The sequence below is a fragment of the Uranotaenia lowii genome, chromosome 3, assembly GCF_029784155.1.
Source record: "Uranotaenia lowii strain MFRU-FL chromosome 3, ASM2978415v1, whole genome shotgun sequence".
In the NCBI taxonomy this organism is placed as follows: domain Eukaryota; kingdom Metazoa; phylum Arthropoda; class Insecta; order Diptera; family Culicidae; genus Uranotaenia; species Uranotaenia lowii.
Window position 1 is genome coordinate 213,963,860 of NC_073693.1, and position 17,052 is coordinate 213,980,911.

Consider the following 17,052-nt stretch of genomic DNA (forward strand, 5'->3'; position numbering starts at 1 on the left):
GAGCAATCGATTACAGTTATCAAATTTAGGGTCAGGGGTTGGCCAAAGGGGTCGTCCATATCCACTGATTTATGGTTTTGCGATATTGGCGTTATTATACATCGGATTGTTTTGAAAATTTGCACATGAGTGTTTTGAGAGACGAGCAATCGATTTCAAGTTTTGAATTGCGGATCAGAAGTCGGCTGAAGGAGTCGTCCATACCCAACTTTAATGTTTTTGCGATATTGACGTTATTCTTCATTGGATTGAGATGAAAATTGCCGCATAGGAGTTTTTAGGGATGCTCTTTTGCTTTCAGGTTTCAAATCTTGACTCAGGGGTCGGCAAAAGGGGTTATTATCTGTTCACTGTTTTTACGATATTCTCTTGATTGAGCATAGAAATGTAATGAAAATTGACACATGGGAGTTTAACAGAAAAGATAATTGATTTCAGGTGTCAAGTTTTGAATCGTGGTCAAAAAAAGGCCATCCATGTTAGTTGCTCACTGTTTTCGCGATATTGTCGTGATCATGCATCGGATTGAGATGAAAATGTTCAGATGAGGGTTATAAACTATGAGCAATTGACTCGGCGAAAGGGGCGTCTATATTCACAGTTCACTGTTTTCAAGTTCCTGACGTTATTTTACATATAAATTCAAAAGAAAAAATGGCACAAGGGAGTTTTGAGGAACGTAAAATTGGTTTCAATTATCGAATTTCGGGCCATGGGACATAAAAAGAGGGTTTCATCGAATGTTCAGTGGTTTGTGCAATAATTTTGTTGGAAGCAGTTAATTGATACCAATTTAAGTGTGAAGAGTCGTGCACATAAACAAATAGTACATGTTTCTGCCATAATGTCTAGATTTTGCAATCGATCGAGAAGAAAACACTCTCACATAAATTTTAATAAAAAGCTAATCAACTGTTTAATTTGAATTTCAAGTAATAGTAATAGTAGCGACTTTAAACACTGTTGAATTTTTCCCCCAAAATTGTAGAAAGAATGTTTCGAATTCATTTTCTAAACTCATTTTGATGTACCAATGATTTAAAGCGAAACGAAGTTCGTACGGGATCAGCTAGTATTAAATAAAAATTCATTTCCTTAAATAACTAGAAAATAACCCAAGCAATCAAATGTCACAGATTTTCTTGAATGAAGTGTACTCAAGGGAATGTACTCATTAAAGAGCTTAAAAGTTGCAAAAGTGATTAATTTGAACGTTGTATGTGACTTATTTTGCGCAATTCCCATGAGTGAACTATATGTACTCATTAATGCACTTGAATGTTGCAAAAGTGATTTATATGTACGTTGTACGGGACTAAAGTCGCATAAAGTGCACAAAATTGCTAAAAACGAGACTTATTTTGCCCCATTCCCATTAGTGAACTATATGTTCTCATTAATGAACTCTATAGTTGAAAAAGTGATTCAAATGTACGTTGTTAGGGACTCCAGTCACATAAAGGGCACAAAAGTGCTCAAAACGGGAATTACTAAGTCTCAAAAAGTGAATTGAGGTTCTTTCAGAATCACATCACCACTTCGAGTTTTAGTTTCAGTTAGAACAACATCTAGCGTGTTCGATTCTCACCCCGAAGGTCGGGGCTCGATCCCCAAGCCGGGCAAGTTTTTTTTTTTTTCGATATGTAATTTGGTACTTGAGTGACCACTCTGATGTGATATTTGTACGAAATGTAAGAAAGAAGGAATATGAACCGATGCCAAGGGTGCGCTTGAGATAGAGAGAGAATTTTTGCTCATTTTACGATTTTTTTGAAGCTGAATTTAAAGGCCGATGGAAGCTGAATAAAAGATCATTAAGACTTGTTTTGGAATTTGAAAGTATCAATATGAGCTTAAATTTTGAGCTGCATATAACTTACTTCATATCAATGAGGGACTGTGTACCTGTACCTGTAATATGAGATGAGGAGTTTGTGTTTAAATGGTTATTGAGATGTCCTTTCACGACGATATTGCATAAAATATTAAACAATATTTATAAATGACCCTTTTGCTTGTCTCGGAAAGAACACCCGTGTTCAAATTATCGTCTTGTTCGGATGCATAATAACGAATATATTGCAAAAACAATCAACAGATGATATGAACTACCTCTTTTCTGTCGACTGATATAAAATTTGCCATCAGGTATAGACCGTCCGTCCTGTAAAACTCCCGTGCATGAATGCTCGTATCGATCCGATCCAATGTATCACAATTATTGTAAAAACATTAGAAAGTTAACATGGACGACCCCATTTTCTGTCGTCTGATACAAAATTTTAATCCAGGAATCGATATTCCTGGATTAAAATTTTGTTAAACTCCCGTGTGTAAATTTTCATCTCCATCTCATGAATAATAAAGCAATTATTTCTTAACCCTTCATATCATGATTTTTGATTTTCCCGTAAAAATCGTGATTATTATTTGGAAATGATGAGTAAGGGAACATGCCCTATAATGCGCCACCTAAGCGAATCGCTGATTTTCTATATATTCCACGTACAAATAGTGTTAAAAATCGGTGTAATCGTTGAAGAAAAGTGTTTCCTACAAATGCCTATGGTTTTTTATTACTCAAATTGCTATAGTTTCTCAAAAAACTTGATTTTTCAAAACCATATTCAAAGCCACAGAACAAAACTGTGTTGCAAATACGCGCCGCTGTGTATTCAATACGCGCCTAGCAGCCGAACACACCCGAGAACAGCCGAAGACCGAAAACACACCAATACTTACAGACACTTTGACTGAAAAGAAAATCAAAATGGACTAATCAAAATTAAAAAAAAATGTAAAATAAATTTTTTTGACTGAATAACCGCTCAAAATATGGTTTTAGACATTTTGTTTATTTTCAATGAAAATTGGCCTTTTTGAAAAATTTATGCTATTTTCAGCCTACTACGGTTGGCGCGTTATAACGAGCGCATGGGCCGTGATAGAACATACCCCATAAAAAGCATACCTTAGCGAGTTCAGTATGATTTTTTAGCATAAAATCATAATTAAGATTCTCCTCTATTGATGTGTCAGAAAATATTGTCTTATTCGTTTTTCTCTGCTTGGTGACACCTTATGAAAAGTGTTTTAAAATTTAGATCGAAATGAAGAAAAACCTAAATTGTGAAATAATCATGACACAGGGGCATTTTAAGGAAAAATTCATACTTGCCATGACCAATCACAGTATTTAAAACAAATTGGTAATATTTTGTAGGCTTAAAATGTTTCAGATTCTTCAAAACAAGGGTGGCGCGTATTAGCCACATGGGGCGTTATATGAACTTTTCCCCTACATCAAGAATAAAAATAAAATACGATGTTTAATTTTTCCATACATTAATTAATGCGAATTTGTTACTTTACGAAACGAAGCGCTAAAGATTTAACAGTATGGACAAACCCTTCCTGCCGTCTGTTTCAACATTTTAAATCAGCAATCTATTTCTCGTCCTGCAGAACTTTCGTGTATGAATTTTCGTCTTATTTCGATGCATAATAACGTAATCATTACAAAAACGTTGAATAATTAGTATGGAACACCCTTTTTGCCGATTCCTGTTCAACATTTTACACCTGAATGGAATTGCTAGTGTTTTAAATCTCTAAGGTGCAAATTTTCATTAAAACGCTATGCATAATTACGATGTTAGTTTAGATCATTTTTGGGAAAACTAAGTATGCCCAGTTGCTTTACTAGGTAAGATCTTTATGCCCACAAAGTTTCATTGAAATCTGAAAAGGTCATGCCAACTTTGTGTCGATTTGGAGCGAAATTCGTCTTTAATTTCTTCACTATCTCCCTCATCTTTTAGTGTTTATAATATCTGGTAAAGTATTTCTGGTAAAATAAGTCTTTCTTTAGACATGCTACGAAATATTTTCAAAGTTATCTATACTTTTGATGATTCAAAAATTCAGTACAGTTTTTTTTAACGCTGGTATATGTACCGCATAAAAACCACGTTAATTCCCGATAACCGCGTAAAAAACCGTGCTTATTGCCGAAAACCGTGTAAAAAAACTTTTGAGATTTAGACCGGGGGACCTGCTCTGAAAGTTGAGATATTTAGACAAGAAGACGTGAGAAGTGAGATGTGAGATCTTAGATCCTTTATCTCAGGTCTTAGGTATTCGAGCAAAGATTCTTCCAGCTTCAAAAAATTCGAAGTGCTTTAATTGCGAAAACCGCGTAAAAACCGTGATAACATCCAAAAATCACGTTAAAAAACTTCTTTGTTATTCGGACTTCTCAAGGGTAGGGAAACAAGTCTTCGTAGTGATGGATTCAAAAGGACTCAAAGCTATAATTGAACTACAATTAGATACAAAAAAAAACATATCACATGGTCGCTTACATTCAAAGTTTCCTACTTCACACAAGATTACTTCCTCGATGACTACTACGACTGCTTTTTATCAGGTCCTATTAAATAATTTTCTTATTAGGCTATGCTTTAAACTAAATCTAAAAACTTACGTCACGTGAGATCAGACAGGCCAACTTCTTTCCACAATACACGGCTTTCAGCACATTAAACCTTAACATATAAACATTTAAATTTTGCTCTCCTTCCGAAATTCGGTTACTTACGGTACGCATGGACTCAATCAATTTGCTCAGTAATTCCTGTCGATTCAACGGCACTCGCACTCGATCTAAATAAAAGCTTCCTATTAGCACTTGATCCTTTTCTCTACTTTTTCTACTTACAGATCCAGTCTAGAGTTTCGCTAAAACTTTCCGATAAGCGGCAGTGCCCGTAATCACTCAAATTACTCCAAATCAATTTGATCACAAACTCTTTCTAGCTAAACCGAATTCATAACAGAACAAAATGGTGTAAACATTCATCATACTTTTACTAACACAAATTTCTATACACAATTCTATACCTATTCCGTACACAATTCTACACCTATCTTATCAATCATCATCGATCCGTCATCAATGTTTTTCTGACGCACAGTGGTTGAATTTGCGTACAACTTCTTTGTATTTTCTTTGTATTTTAAAACACCATTGACCTTTTTGTTTACCCTTGGAAAGCTGTTCGGCTTAATATGACCCGAAAAGCACTTTAAGATCATTATAATGGAATTTTAATTGGATTGGTTTAATATTCTGAAGAACTGAGATTTTCGAGAAACCAATTTTCTCAAAAATTTTGTATGGAAATGATAATCAAATTAACGAAAAACACTAAAATTTTAGTCTTATCTAAAAGTGTTCATGGAGAAATGCGAAGCAAAGCTAAAATTGGATGTCTTTTTTTACAAGTAAGATTTTTTTTCTATCCGGAAAATCCGGGATAGTGGTAAAAGTTATCATCGAACCTTAACATATTTATGCATCGCCTGATATATTTATTCATTACAGTTCCAAAAATCAAAGAAACACTCAAATACAGCAAAGTTGTATTTGTCATACTTGCCTATGGCGAACCCCGCCTATGGCCGGACAACAATGATTTTTCGAAAATGCGTTATTCTGATAATGACCTAATAAAATAAATCGCAACCTGATATGGTGTTTGAAATATGGTAATCTTATCTGTTAAGGTAACGAAAGCATTTTCCTAGTAGTACGAAGAGGATTGCCGAAACTTTGCATTTATATTGTGGTTATTTTTTCAGCTTGTAAAATGAGAATTGCACATAAACTTCATCTTTGGATGATTTTCTTTCGACTACAGTAGACATAAGACAACAAAACGGAAGTTCAAACAACAGATTAGAAATATTTGAAAAAGGACAATTTGTGTATGACCGGACCAGAAAAGATTCAAAATTAAACATGATTTCAACATGAAACTTTAATTTTCCATCTATGTAGCACCCTCAAATGGTAAGCAGAAGATAAGGACTCAAGAATGAAAATATTTCGGTCCTCAAAGTGACTTTAAATTTTGCTGTCCGGTAGTATATAATTTTTCTCTAATTTTTTCGAAACAAATGTTTCATTCTGGTTTGCCAAAAAAAATATAAAAAAAAATTTTCATGGAATGTTCAGTATTCAAAAACCCGTACTCACAAGGCCTTTGTAAGTGATTTGAGCCATTTTGCTACGTTTTTTGAGCTATTGGTGACAACTTTGATGCAGCAGTTCGTAGTGTCCGGCCATAGACAACACCTTTGGAAATAAGTGAATACTCCAACATTAAATGATTTCTTTTATCACAAGAATATGTAGTAAATTAATTGTTTTCTAATAAAGTTAAGTGATCATGATATTGATTGGAGGAACCAATGATTATAAATATATATTTTTGAAAATAAAGCTAAAAAAACCATTAGTGTCCGGCGGTAGACATGTTCCCCCTATGAAATTATGAGCAATTTAAAATAAAATTTTTTTTGTGACTTTATTCATTCGAAACCAACTACAAATAACTTGGTAGAACATATCTACTAAATTATGAAATATTTAGAAACAAGAATACATTTTCTAAACAATGAATCTTATATCACCAAAATCGATTAACATTTGCGGCCAAGAGAACGCCAACAAACTACTGGTTAAATTTTCCCAAAACGAGTATTGAGCTAACAGCTTTGGAGGGTTAAAGCAAAGTGTGGCAATTGAAAACAATAACATTTTTAGGTTTTCTAATATTCGATTTGAATTTTTAAATGTTATTTTAATATAATCAATGAGATAAGTCCTCCTGTTTTTTTCAGTTTGTTCATTTATGGCAATGTCAAAGCTTTTATATACTTCACTGCAGTTGTTTAAATGCGTATGAATGAAATATTTATAGCTGTCAATTAATATTTTTTATGATTACTGGCCGGAAACCTGCGAATTGTCCACTCGAAAGCTCTCCAAAACCATAAAATGATAATCAACAAATAAAAATCGAACTAATGTTATTAGACATTGTCAGCTGAACGATTTGTGAATTTAATTTTTTTTTTGTAATTTTTAAAAGTATTAAAACTTTAGAAAAAATGTTCTTGTCAGTAAAAACAAATTGGTTTAATGGATTAAGAAAGTTTTTTTTTTCTTTATGTAGGTTCTTTATGTGAGTTGAATGCTAACTCCCAAAGTATTCGAAGTAGTTATATATTTGTTCTCTAAAAATTTTCGTTAGATGATATTTGCGACTGTTTTACTGAAGGTTGTTATTTACATTTAATGGGTTGTGGGCTTTGACAAGAATAATTTTGCACCAGTTTGAATTGCAAATACTAATGAAATGACTGGCACTAGCGATAATAGTAGGGGAGAACTGTACAAGACGCACCAGCGAGGTAAAATGGCCCATCCCATTCTTTCTCAAAAATACACTATCCTTTGGCTCCGAATGGTGTTTTTCTTCCTTTTCATTGTAGCAAACGAGCTTTTTCATAATTATTTAGATGAAAAGTTCACAAAAACGGCTTTAATTCTTAGAAACAGAAAGATTAATAAATTCTGCCTAAAACTTGTTATTTTTTATGATTAACATATAAGGTTTTATAGTAAACCAGTCTGCGCTATCTGATCCAACTGCAGCTTTTCGTTATGACACTCGTATGCACTTTCGAATGCCTATTAATATTTTATAATATTTCACTAACTTCCCACAAATTTTAACTAAAATTAATCTTATCAAAATTGGGGCAGAATGCCCGTAAAACCACGTGTTTTAGGCTCAAATTTTGTGTGCTGTTAACTTTTGCGAAAAACCAAATGTCAAAACAAAATGTCTTTATTTTTACTTGCTGACTCCAAAATTACGATAAGAATGCATAATTATAACAAATTTCGTCCTTGTTTGAATTAAAAAGGTGCACCATTAAGTGACTCGAAAAAATTATCTGCCGCCATGTTTGCTGCGATATCAGTCAAGAAATTGAATTTCGTTGCCTACCTGAAGGCGTTTTACCTATAAGGATATAAAAAAGTGAATTTTGAAAAGCAAAATTTTTGTTAAATTAATCAATAATCAATGATTTTTTACCAAAGTATGGTTAGTTTGCAAAAATACGATGAACATGTAATAAAAAATTTGATATTTCAATTACTATATTCCGTAAAATCATTGTTCCATTTCTCACCACCCATTCGGTATGGTGCGTTCTGTCCACTAGTTTTGGCGTTCTACCCCGCGGCTTGTTTTCTGATTGTTTAAGATTTTCACAAAAAAATAACCAAAATCGTGTATTTAACATATTATTTCTTTTTGATAAGATGTAAATGTGATCCCTGAACCGTCGTGAACTTTCAATTTGGTTCATAGATGATGGATATCGCTGTAAATAGCGATTATGCTTAACTGGTGCGTCTTGTACAGTTTTCCCCTACAATTTATCCTTTGTTTATCCTGTTTCCTCTCCTCACATACATGCTCCATTTTTCCATCCTATATCCAAGCAGAAAAACCGTTGCGTCCGAAATGAGCTGCAATCGCATACACAACCGACCTTCTCTAATAATCTTTTTCAATGCTCCACAGAACCCAACACGCCGGGCAAATTCATCGTTTGGTTCCGTAACGAGACGACGCTGCTGGTCCTATGGCAACCTCCCTACCCAGCAGGCATTTACACCCACTACAAGGTATCAATCGAGCCGCCCGATGCCCTGGGAAGCGTTCTGTACGTGCAGAAAGAAGGCGAACCACCCGGGCCAGCTCAGGCCGCCTTCAAGGGACTGGTTCCCGGGCGCGCCTACAACATCTCGGTACAAACCATGTCCGAAGATGAAATATCGTTACCCACAACTGCACAGTACCGAACTGTTCCCCTGCGCCCGATGAACGTTACCTTCGATAGGAAAGCTATCACAGAAAACTCCTTCAAAGTAATGTGGGAAGCACCCAAAGGCATAAGTGAATTCGATAAGTATCAGGTTTCCATCTCGGCCACTCGCCGGCAACAAGCCGTCATCCGGAATGATAACGAAAATATGGCTTGGCTAGAATTTAAGGACAATCTCGATCCCGGCAAGACCTATCAGGTGGTCGTCAAAACTGTATCCGGAAAAGTTACTTCCTGGCCGGCGTCCGGCGAAGTCACCTTGAAACCCTTACCGGTTAAAAATTTGAATGCCTTCACCGATAGTAAAACCGGTGTGATAACAATTTCTTGGCTGCCGGACGACGAAAGTACGCAGGACGAATACAAAATCAGTTACCACGAGCTGGAAACCAACAATGGCGATTCCAGCACAATGAACACCGACAAGACCACATTTGCTTTGGAATCGCTGCTGCCGGGTCGGAATTATTCCATCAGCGTCCAGTCCATCTCGAAGAAGATTGAATCCAACGAGACGATCATCTTCGTGGTAACGCGCCCGTCGTCGCCAATCATCGAGGACCTGAAGTCGATCCGGGAGGGCCTGAACATTAGCTGGAAGAGCGACGTCAACTCCCGGCAGGAAAAATTCGAGGTCACCTACACCCGGAACGATACCAACGATGGCAAAACGGTACTCACGATGGAATCGAGGCTGGTGTTTACCAACTTGTATCCGGGAGCCGGCTACGAGGTTAAAGTGTTTGCCGTCAGCCACGGGCTGAGAAGCGAACCACATTCCTACTTCCAGGCAGTTTGTAAGTATTTACTTTCGTTTTGTTTTATTGATTTCTTTAACGATATGCATAGAATCGATGTCCAATTCAGGGGGACGTTTTCAGTTTAGTCTAAAATTGTGAAGTGAGCGAAAATATATGGAAACCTGTCATAAGACAATTATCATTGGCTTCATTGCACAGTGGTGCAGAACATCAATCTAGCTGTACGAAATTAATAGCGCCCAGGGATGAAGAGATAGATATTTGATGTCTTCAACAACATTGTTCAGTTTTACAAGGAGCAAATTCTGGTATCAAAATTTTTGCCGAGGGGTCCACCGATAGCGAGATAAAAATGCTAACTTTTTTGTTTTTCAAATTAGGGCTTTGATGTCTTCGACAAAGTTGTTTATCTGATCGAAATACATAAGTTTGTTGAATATGTCAAAGTCCTATCACATCACCCTCAGGAGTTACAGTCAAAGTAAAAAAAACTCTTGAAAAAACAGTTTTTTTATCCTGACACGTTGTGGATTGAATAAAATGGTTTGCTGTCTTTGAAACAAAGTTGTAACAAGCCACGATCTACATTTGTCTCATACATTATGATGGGTTTAGAAGTTGCTGAAGCTCTATAGAAAGCATTTAGTGTATTTTATTGGCAATTTTGGAAGGCTCGCCCATCGAAAAGTGCACATTTTCGCAACACCCCCTTTTTTGGGATTATTTTTGATGATAACTGAAACCATTTCTATTTGAAATAAGCGCGGAAATCGGTGGAACTAGTAGAGATTTGACTGATTGAAAATACACATTTTATGTAAAAATTACTTATTTTACTTAAAGAAAAAACGTTAAAATATTTAAGTAATTAATAAAGTGTTGAAGTTTTCTTTTATATATATTGAGTTTGTCGTCATATCTCTCAACCGATTTGTATAAAATTTAATCCTCGTAAAGCAAATACAATATGTTTCTCACACCATATTCAGCTACAACACTTCATTTCCCGTTGTTCAAAGTCTAAGAAAAAAATCTGAAAATCATGCTTCGGAAAAAAAACACTAGGGGAGAATGAGGATACTTGATCCCTTGGGATACTTGATTCTTCAGCTAAATCTCGAAACTGTAATATCTTACAAAGATCTAATGTTCTAGAAAAAATTGCTAAATAGAACAAAACAACAAACCTGTTATCTCAAAATATTGATAAACATGGTTTTTTGAGTTTTTGCTCTTTGTTTAAAACATCCAAAAAAATGTGACTGAAAGAACTTTGTTTATCTTTTTAAAATGTTTCCCACACGAAATTATAATTAAAATATTTGTTCCAATATGTCAATCGTTGAAGAATAATATGAACTTCTTAGGGCCATATTTTCAAAGCAATAGTAAACTTTCAATTTTATTAAAAAAAAAGTTTTCAAAATGTATGTTATGGATTCAAATGATATATTTTTCTTTGTTATGGATGTTGATCATTGTTAAGCACGATATTAGGTATTATTATTTTTCCAATAACAAATATTTATCCAATAATTTCCTTATAAAAAGGGCACAAAAAGTACTTTTAACTAAAAATTAGAGAAATGCGCCTTTAACCCTTCGTTTCATACAGTAACAATTTTTCAACAATTAATGTATGGAAAAAGTGAAAAATCGTAGGTATTTAATTTTAATTTTTTTCCCTCATGTTCACATAATTTCCGACTGATTAAAATGATTTTTGAGGAAAAATAAAAAATCATGAAATGAAGGGTTAAGTATGCATTGAATATAGGGTATTAGACAAACATTTAGAATTATTTTTGTCTGACAGTTATAGACTGTGAAATAAAAACCAATACGGTCAAAAAAGTCAATGGTACTTTTATCCTTAGATTTTGCAAGATTTTGACAAACGCTTAGGGCACCATGAGGATCGAGTCAAAACATCAAATTTTGTTAAGTCTCGCGAAAACGCTTCTAGTTTATCTACGGATTCATGTATCGATGTCAGAAAATGTAAAAGACGGGGATCTCCATAATTTTTCCAAAAATATATGATAAAAATAAAAATAGAGGGATCAAGTATCACCGTTCTCTCCTATAAGGAGTGTTTTCGAAAAAAAATGCAACACTTTGGTTTGTGAATGACTTTTGAATGTATGTTAATTGATTAAATTTTTATTAACGCTACCTGGTAGCAGGGCCGTAGGAAGAACCGACTCATGGGGGGGGGGGGGGGGGGGGGTTTAGTGACTGATTTTTACCTCTGAGTTTTTGCCCAACAATACACGAATAAAAAAAAATTAAAACAAACTCTTTTTGTTATGATTATACATTTTTAAGTAGGTACTCAGTAGTAGTTTTCGTAATAAAAAAAAATCGTTTCCTTTGAAAAGTGCTTAGAAGACGCTAAATTATTATGCTGATACCTTTAGAAACAAAATATGGAATTTGCTTTCATCGATGGTTCAAATATTTGAATTTGTTTAAGAGTCTGGAAGATCAAAGTTATTTGATTTAAGCATAAAATAAGTTCCTTTTAGGGCAGCCTTCAATTTTTTTAAAGAAACTTACTCTATACTCAAATCAAACAAGCCTAATCTTCCAAACTCTTTTGCAAGTTCCAAGATTTTAACCTTTGATGAAAATAAATCAAGTTTTCCAAAAAAACAGTAACAAATAAAAAAAAACGGATCAAATTTGTTGATGCAAAGAACTAAATTTATGTTTTTATCTTGAAATTTGGCTTACAGAATGGCAATATTTATAAGGATAAAAACCGAGAAAATATAGAATTAGTGTAGATTTTTTAGGTGACATGTTTCAGATACATGTTTCTTTAAAAGCGATTTTTTTTTATTAAGAACCAATTCCTAGGGAAAATCCTTTGAATGTTTTTTTTAATGTATATATATTTGTGATTTTCAGCTGAATTGTGTGTACAAATTAGTTCTGATTAAAAAATTTGAAATCTGGAAATTCAATTGACAAGCAGATATTTAAGTTCACGTTCTCTTTGAATTCCTCAACAATTTTATGTTGATTGAAAAACTCATTCACAAGCCAAATCTCATTCTGAATTTTCAATCTGAATTCAAAAATTGAACTTTGAATTCGTTTCCGAATTTCTATACGATTTCTGAAATGTACAAAAAAAAAGTATTTCCGAATCTTAATTACAAATTTTATGAGTCAAGTTTTAGAGCCTTAACTTATGAATATCTTTATTTAAATTTTGTAGTGCTGGTTTAATCTTAAATTTATTATTTCATTTATTTATTTTTAGTCTGTTCTGTGAATCTGAAATCAAATTTGAATTTCAAATGATGAATTTGAATCTGAATTTTCAATTTTGGAAGCTTTAAATGTTTGAATTTTGTGTTGGAATAAAGTTTAACAACTTCGAGTTTGAATATAAAACCAAAATTCTTCTTTTTTTCATATTCGGTAACCTATTATCAAAATATTGAAAATGCATATGATTTTCGAAAAAGATTATTCAAATTTGATATGAAGTGCAAAAACAAATTAGAGCCAGGATTTCAGCTTTTCATTCCTAATTTCTTATGATTATTCGAACTAAAAATCAAGAATCATAAACTTGATACTAAATAAAAAATACGAAAATGTGTTGAAATACAATTTTGGTTATGGAAATATGGAACCAAAACCTCCAAAATGGATTTAATTTAAAATTTTATATTCAGACCTGAATTTCTTTGATAAGGTTGTCAGTTTGCCCGATTTTAACCGGGTTGGTCTGGATATTTAATATACAATTTTGAAAAAGTCTGGTTCGACCCGGTTGCCCGGGTCTCATTGGAAAAGCTCGGATTATGTGCGGTTTTATTCTCATTCTCATTCTTGAATCAAACTTAAAAAAAAAAGTTTAAGTAAGTTAAGAAAAACCATGATAGGTTTTTTGTTTCTTGATGATTAATTCCAAGGTTATGACCAAAACTGACCGGATTTTAGTACAGATTTTTTATGTAAATTAGCCCGGACTCGTCCGGCCCGGATAATTGCTGTAAACATTCTGGCAACCTTGTTCTATGAACAAGTGAGAAGATGTTGAAAAACTGTAGCTGAATTTTGAACTTGCGATGGGTTTCTGAGGTTTTGGCACTAGTTTTTAGTCAAGATTGTTACTCTTGAATAACTTTGCTCTATTATCATAATTTGATTATGAATTTAAAATTTGGAGTGTAGAGAAGATTAACTCGCTTGCTTTTTTAGACCCTCATGGGGGGGGGTTTAACCCCCAAACCCCCCCCCGTTCCAACGGTTATGCCTGGTAGTGTAATGTTTAAATGTGCAAATTTTTGTGATGTTTTTGAGATTGCGGCCAATGAAGAAGTTTTTCGACTTTCGTATTTGTGCAACACGTGCGCCATCTATAATGCAAACTATTCACACTCCTATTTTATAAATCAAGGCTATTTTTAATTAAGTTTTCGCTGGGAGGAGTAGGCTTTGGTGCAGTGATGACGAGTGTGTTTTTTCTCAGCAGAAAAATTCAAAACAGAGAAAATTTTTGAAAATCTACGTTAAAAGTGAAATGATTTGAATTGTGCCGAATTTTTAGGATTGTAGTACGTTCCTGCATAAACATGGAATTCGGCTGGAATAGCTTTCCGGAGAAGCTAAATTCAAAATTATGGAAAATTTGGTTTCAGTTAATCGCTTGCAAGTACCCTCTGGGTGTATCCCAGGCCCTCTTGGTGCAGTTATGGTCGTTTTATGGTGAGATCTGTCCATTTGATTTAGGTTTATTTCGATGGAGTGTTGAATATGTTTGTAAGTTTGAACTACATCACTTTATAATCAAGTCCTGTAATATCGTAATGTATTTATATATCGTAATGTATTTATATGAAGCGTTTGGCAGGGATCTCCACGCTTTGTTCCTCCCTTGTTCCTGTTTTTTTTGCGGTTTCCATCACATGGTTGGCCTGGCCGTAGTAGTATCTACAATGCATTTAATATGTAATAGATACTATGTTGAAAAGAAAAATGGAGAACGTAAGTTGGATGCCTGGATGCCTACAAGTTTTGGCCATGTTGATGTTAGAAGAAGAAGAAGAAGAAGAAGGCTATTTTTAATTAAGTTTTCTGTTTTCTGAAGAACCTTTAAAATAACTCAAAGTTTTGAATTTGTCCAATGTTTTAATAAATTTAGCCGATTGTCCTCCTTCGGCACAAAACCGACATATTTGGCATTTTATCATTCCACCACAGTTTTTGCGTAATGGCACGATTCAGGAACCAACTTAAACACCGTATATACTTTGTGGGAGTTAATGATGTGCTTTGCAGATAAAACGGTTGCATTTGGAGGCAGTCTTCTTTGTATTTTTAGCCGTGCATCGTGTCAATCTTTTTGAAACACTGAGTTATTTGCAGTTTCCACAGATCGTTAACGTCCTCAAATATTAGACATTAAATTTCTCATTTTTTTCTCCTGGTTTATCCCCAGGAAATACAGACAAGACTTGTCAACGAAAAGTTTCTGGTTGGAAACCTGTCAGGTGACCGCTAAAAAGTTCGTTTGCTGTCCATTACGAAGCTTTTCGAAATATCTCCCCACTAGCAGTCCACATATTTTGCGCACGAATTTGAATTTGAATTTTGGTCAAATAGTTGAATCCAAGCTGATTTTGGGTCCCCCAAGGGGACTTTTCTGGATTTTTTTTTCGATTTCGCCCAGAAAATTTTGTTAAAGAACTTCAATATTGGACGCTATCTCAAAAATCATTTGACAGATTACCACCGAGCTTTGTATACGAGCACATTACATTGCTTCACTTAAAAATTTCATAAATTTTCATCCATGCAATCAAAAGTTATTAACAATACCAAGTGTTGCATTTTTCCGAATACACTCCTTATACCAGCTACGAAATGCTCCAAAAAAATCACTCGTTGTTCAAACAAGTTGAAGCTAGAAACTATACATTACTCACAAGGATACATTTATTTGATTTTTTTAAGATCATGACTGAAAAATATGTAAAAAAAAAGTTGGGTAAAAACCGCACTTTTCAATCAATAAACCGTCAAAACAGTCTTACTTAGTCCCAATAGATAAATTTTGAAAAGTGGATTGGAAAATTGACGTAATTTTACATATTTAGAATTTTAAAATACGAAACACAAAGTTTTTGACGAGTTTTCAAAGGAATTTGTTCCTGAGCTTTTTTGTCAAAACGCAATTTCCCAGATTTTCTCAGACACTTAAATTAAACTCTGCACTGGATATATTAACGCAAGATTTCCGGAATAAATTGATATTCACCAGAAAGGCAATGTCATACCGGTTCTAGTGATGGAATTGTACATAAGCGCTCTGATGCAAAGTTTAGAAACAAGAGAGATGTAGCTCTTTGAGTCAAATTGACACTCCAGGAACGGCCATTTACACTACACGTGAAAATGAACGTGGAAAATCTTATTCATCAACAACGCGACAAAGCTAGGTTTTGTGACATAGTGGAATCGATGGGGAATGGTTGAAAGATGAAATTCCAGAAGGACTTCTTCCTTAAAACCTGATAGAATTGTTTTTATTCCGATTCCTCCGCCATGATGAATTTTTCGCGGCGGAAACCGGGGGGGGGTAATAGAAACTGTTCCAGAAGGTTTAAAGGCAGATCGTCTTGAATTTCATCCTTCAACCATTCCCCACCGATTCCACCATGTTAGTTGTGTCGCGATTAAAAAGATTTTTTCTCGTTCATTTTCATGTGAAGTGTAAATGGGCCTTAACGGTTTAAATTTCTGGGACGAATGAGGGTCAAAAAACAAACTCTTTGCTGAGTCTTTTTTTATTCAAGTGGGTTTGAATATGTTTTATATGAATTAAAATATTTTGAATCTCTCACAGACAAAAGTAAAGAACAAAGAACTTTTAAATTCAGTGAAGTACCTACCTATGTATCATATCTACATGTATCTATATTATGGTGGTCCAAAAGTAGGGCTTTTTCCGGAATTAAAACTTTGAAGGCTTAAATCGTTCCTTCTCCCAGTCCGAGAAAGATTTTGGCAAAAAAAAAGTGTGATAGGCAGATCCCTTAGCTATATCTCGAAACTGGAATGTCTTACAAAGATCAAATGTTCCAGAAAAATGTGCCAAAAAGAGCAAAATAAGCTTGGAGTTCATAAAATTTTAACAAAATAATTGTTTGAGTAATTGAACTTGTTTTGAAAAATATCACAAAATGTTTGTTTCAATATATCAATCGTTCGAGCGTGATATGAACTTCATAATTCCATATTTTCAAAGCAATGGAAAACTCTCAACTTTTTTTCTGGAAATGTTTTCTAAAATGTTGATTATGGGTACAATTGATCCTTAGAATTAAAAACGACATATTCTTCTTCTGAGTTGATCGTTAAAATTGCTGATAACGAGATTACTAATATTTATCCAACAATTGTCTGAAGAAAAGTGCTAAAATAATTAATTTTCTCTTAATTATAGAAAACAGCGCCTTTAAGTATGCAATGTCATTAGCGTTAAGACAAAGTTATAGAATTTTCTTCTTCTGTCAGC

At 34.1% G+C, this 17,052-nt stretch overlaps 1 protein-coding gene across 8 annotated transcripts in view; it reads left to right on the forward strand.

The window, feature by feature from the left end:
• The window catches only part of LOC129758132 (tyrosine-protein phosphatase 10D), a 174,086-nt gene that overhangs the window by 119,803 nt on the left and 37,231 nt on the right, over positions 1-17,052 (forward strand). For all 8 annotated transcript variants that reach the window (XM_055755588.1, XM_055755584.1, XM_055755585.1 and 5 more), the window contains one exon: positions 8,448-9,548. In XM_055755588.1, the coding sequence (XP_055611563.1) occupies positions 8,448-9,548 (1,101 nt within the window). The remainder of the gene's footprint in view (positions 1-8,447; positions 9,549-17,052) is intronic.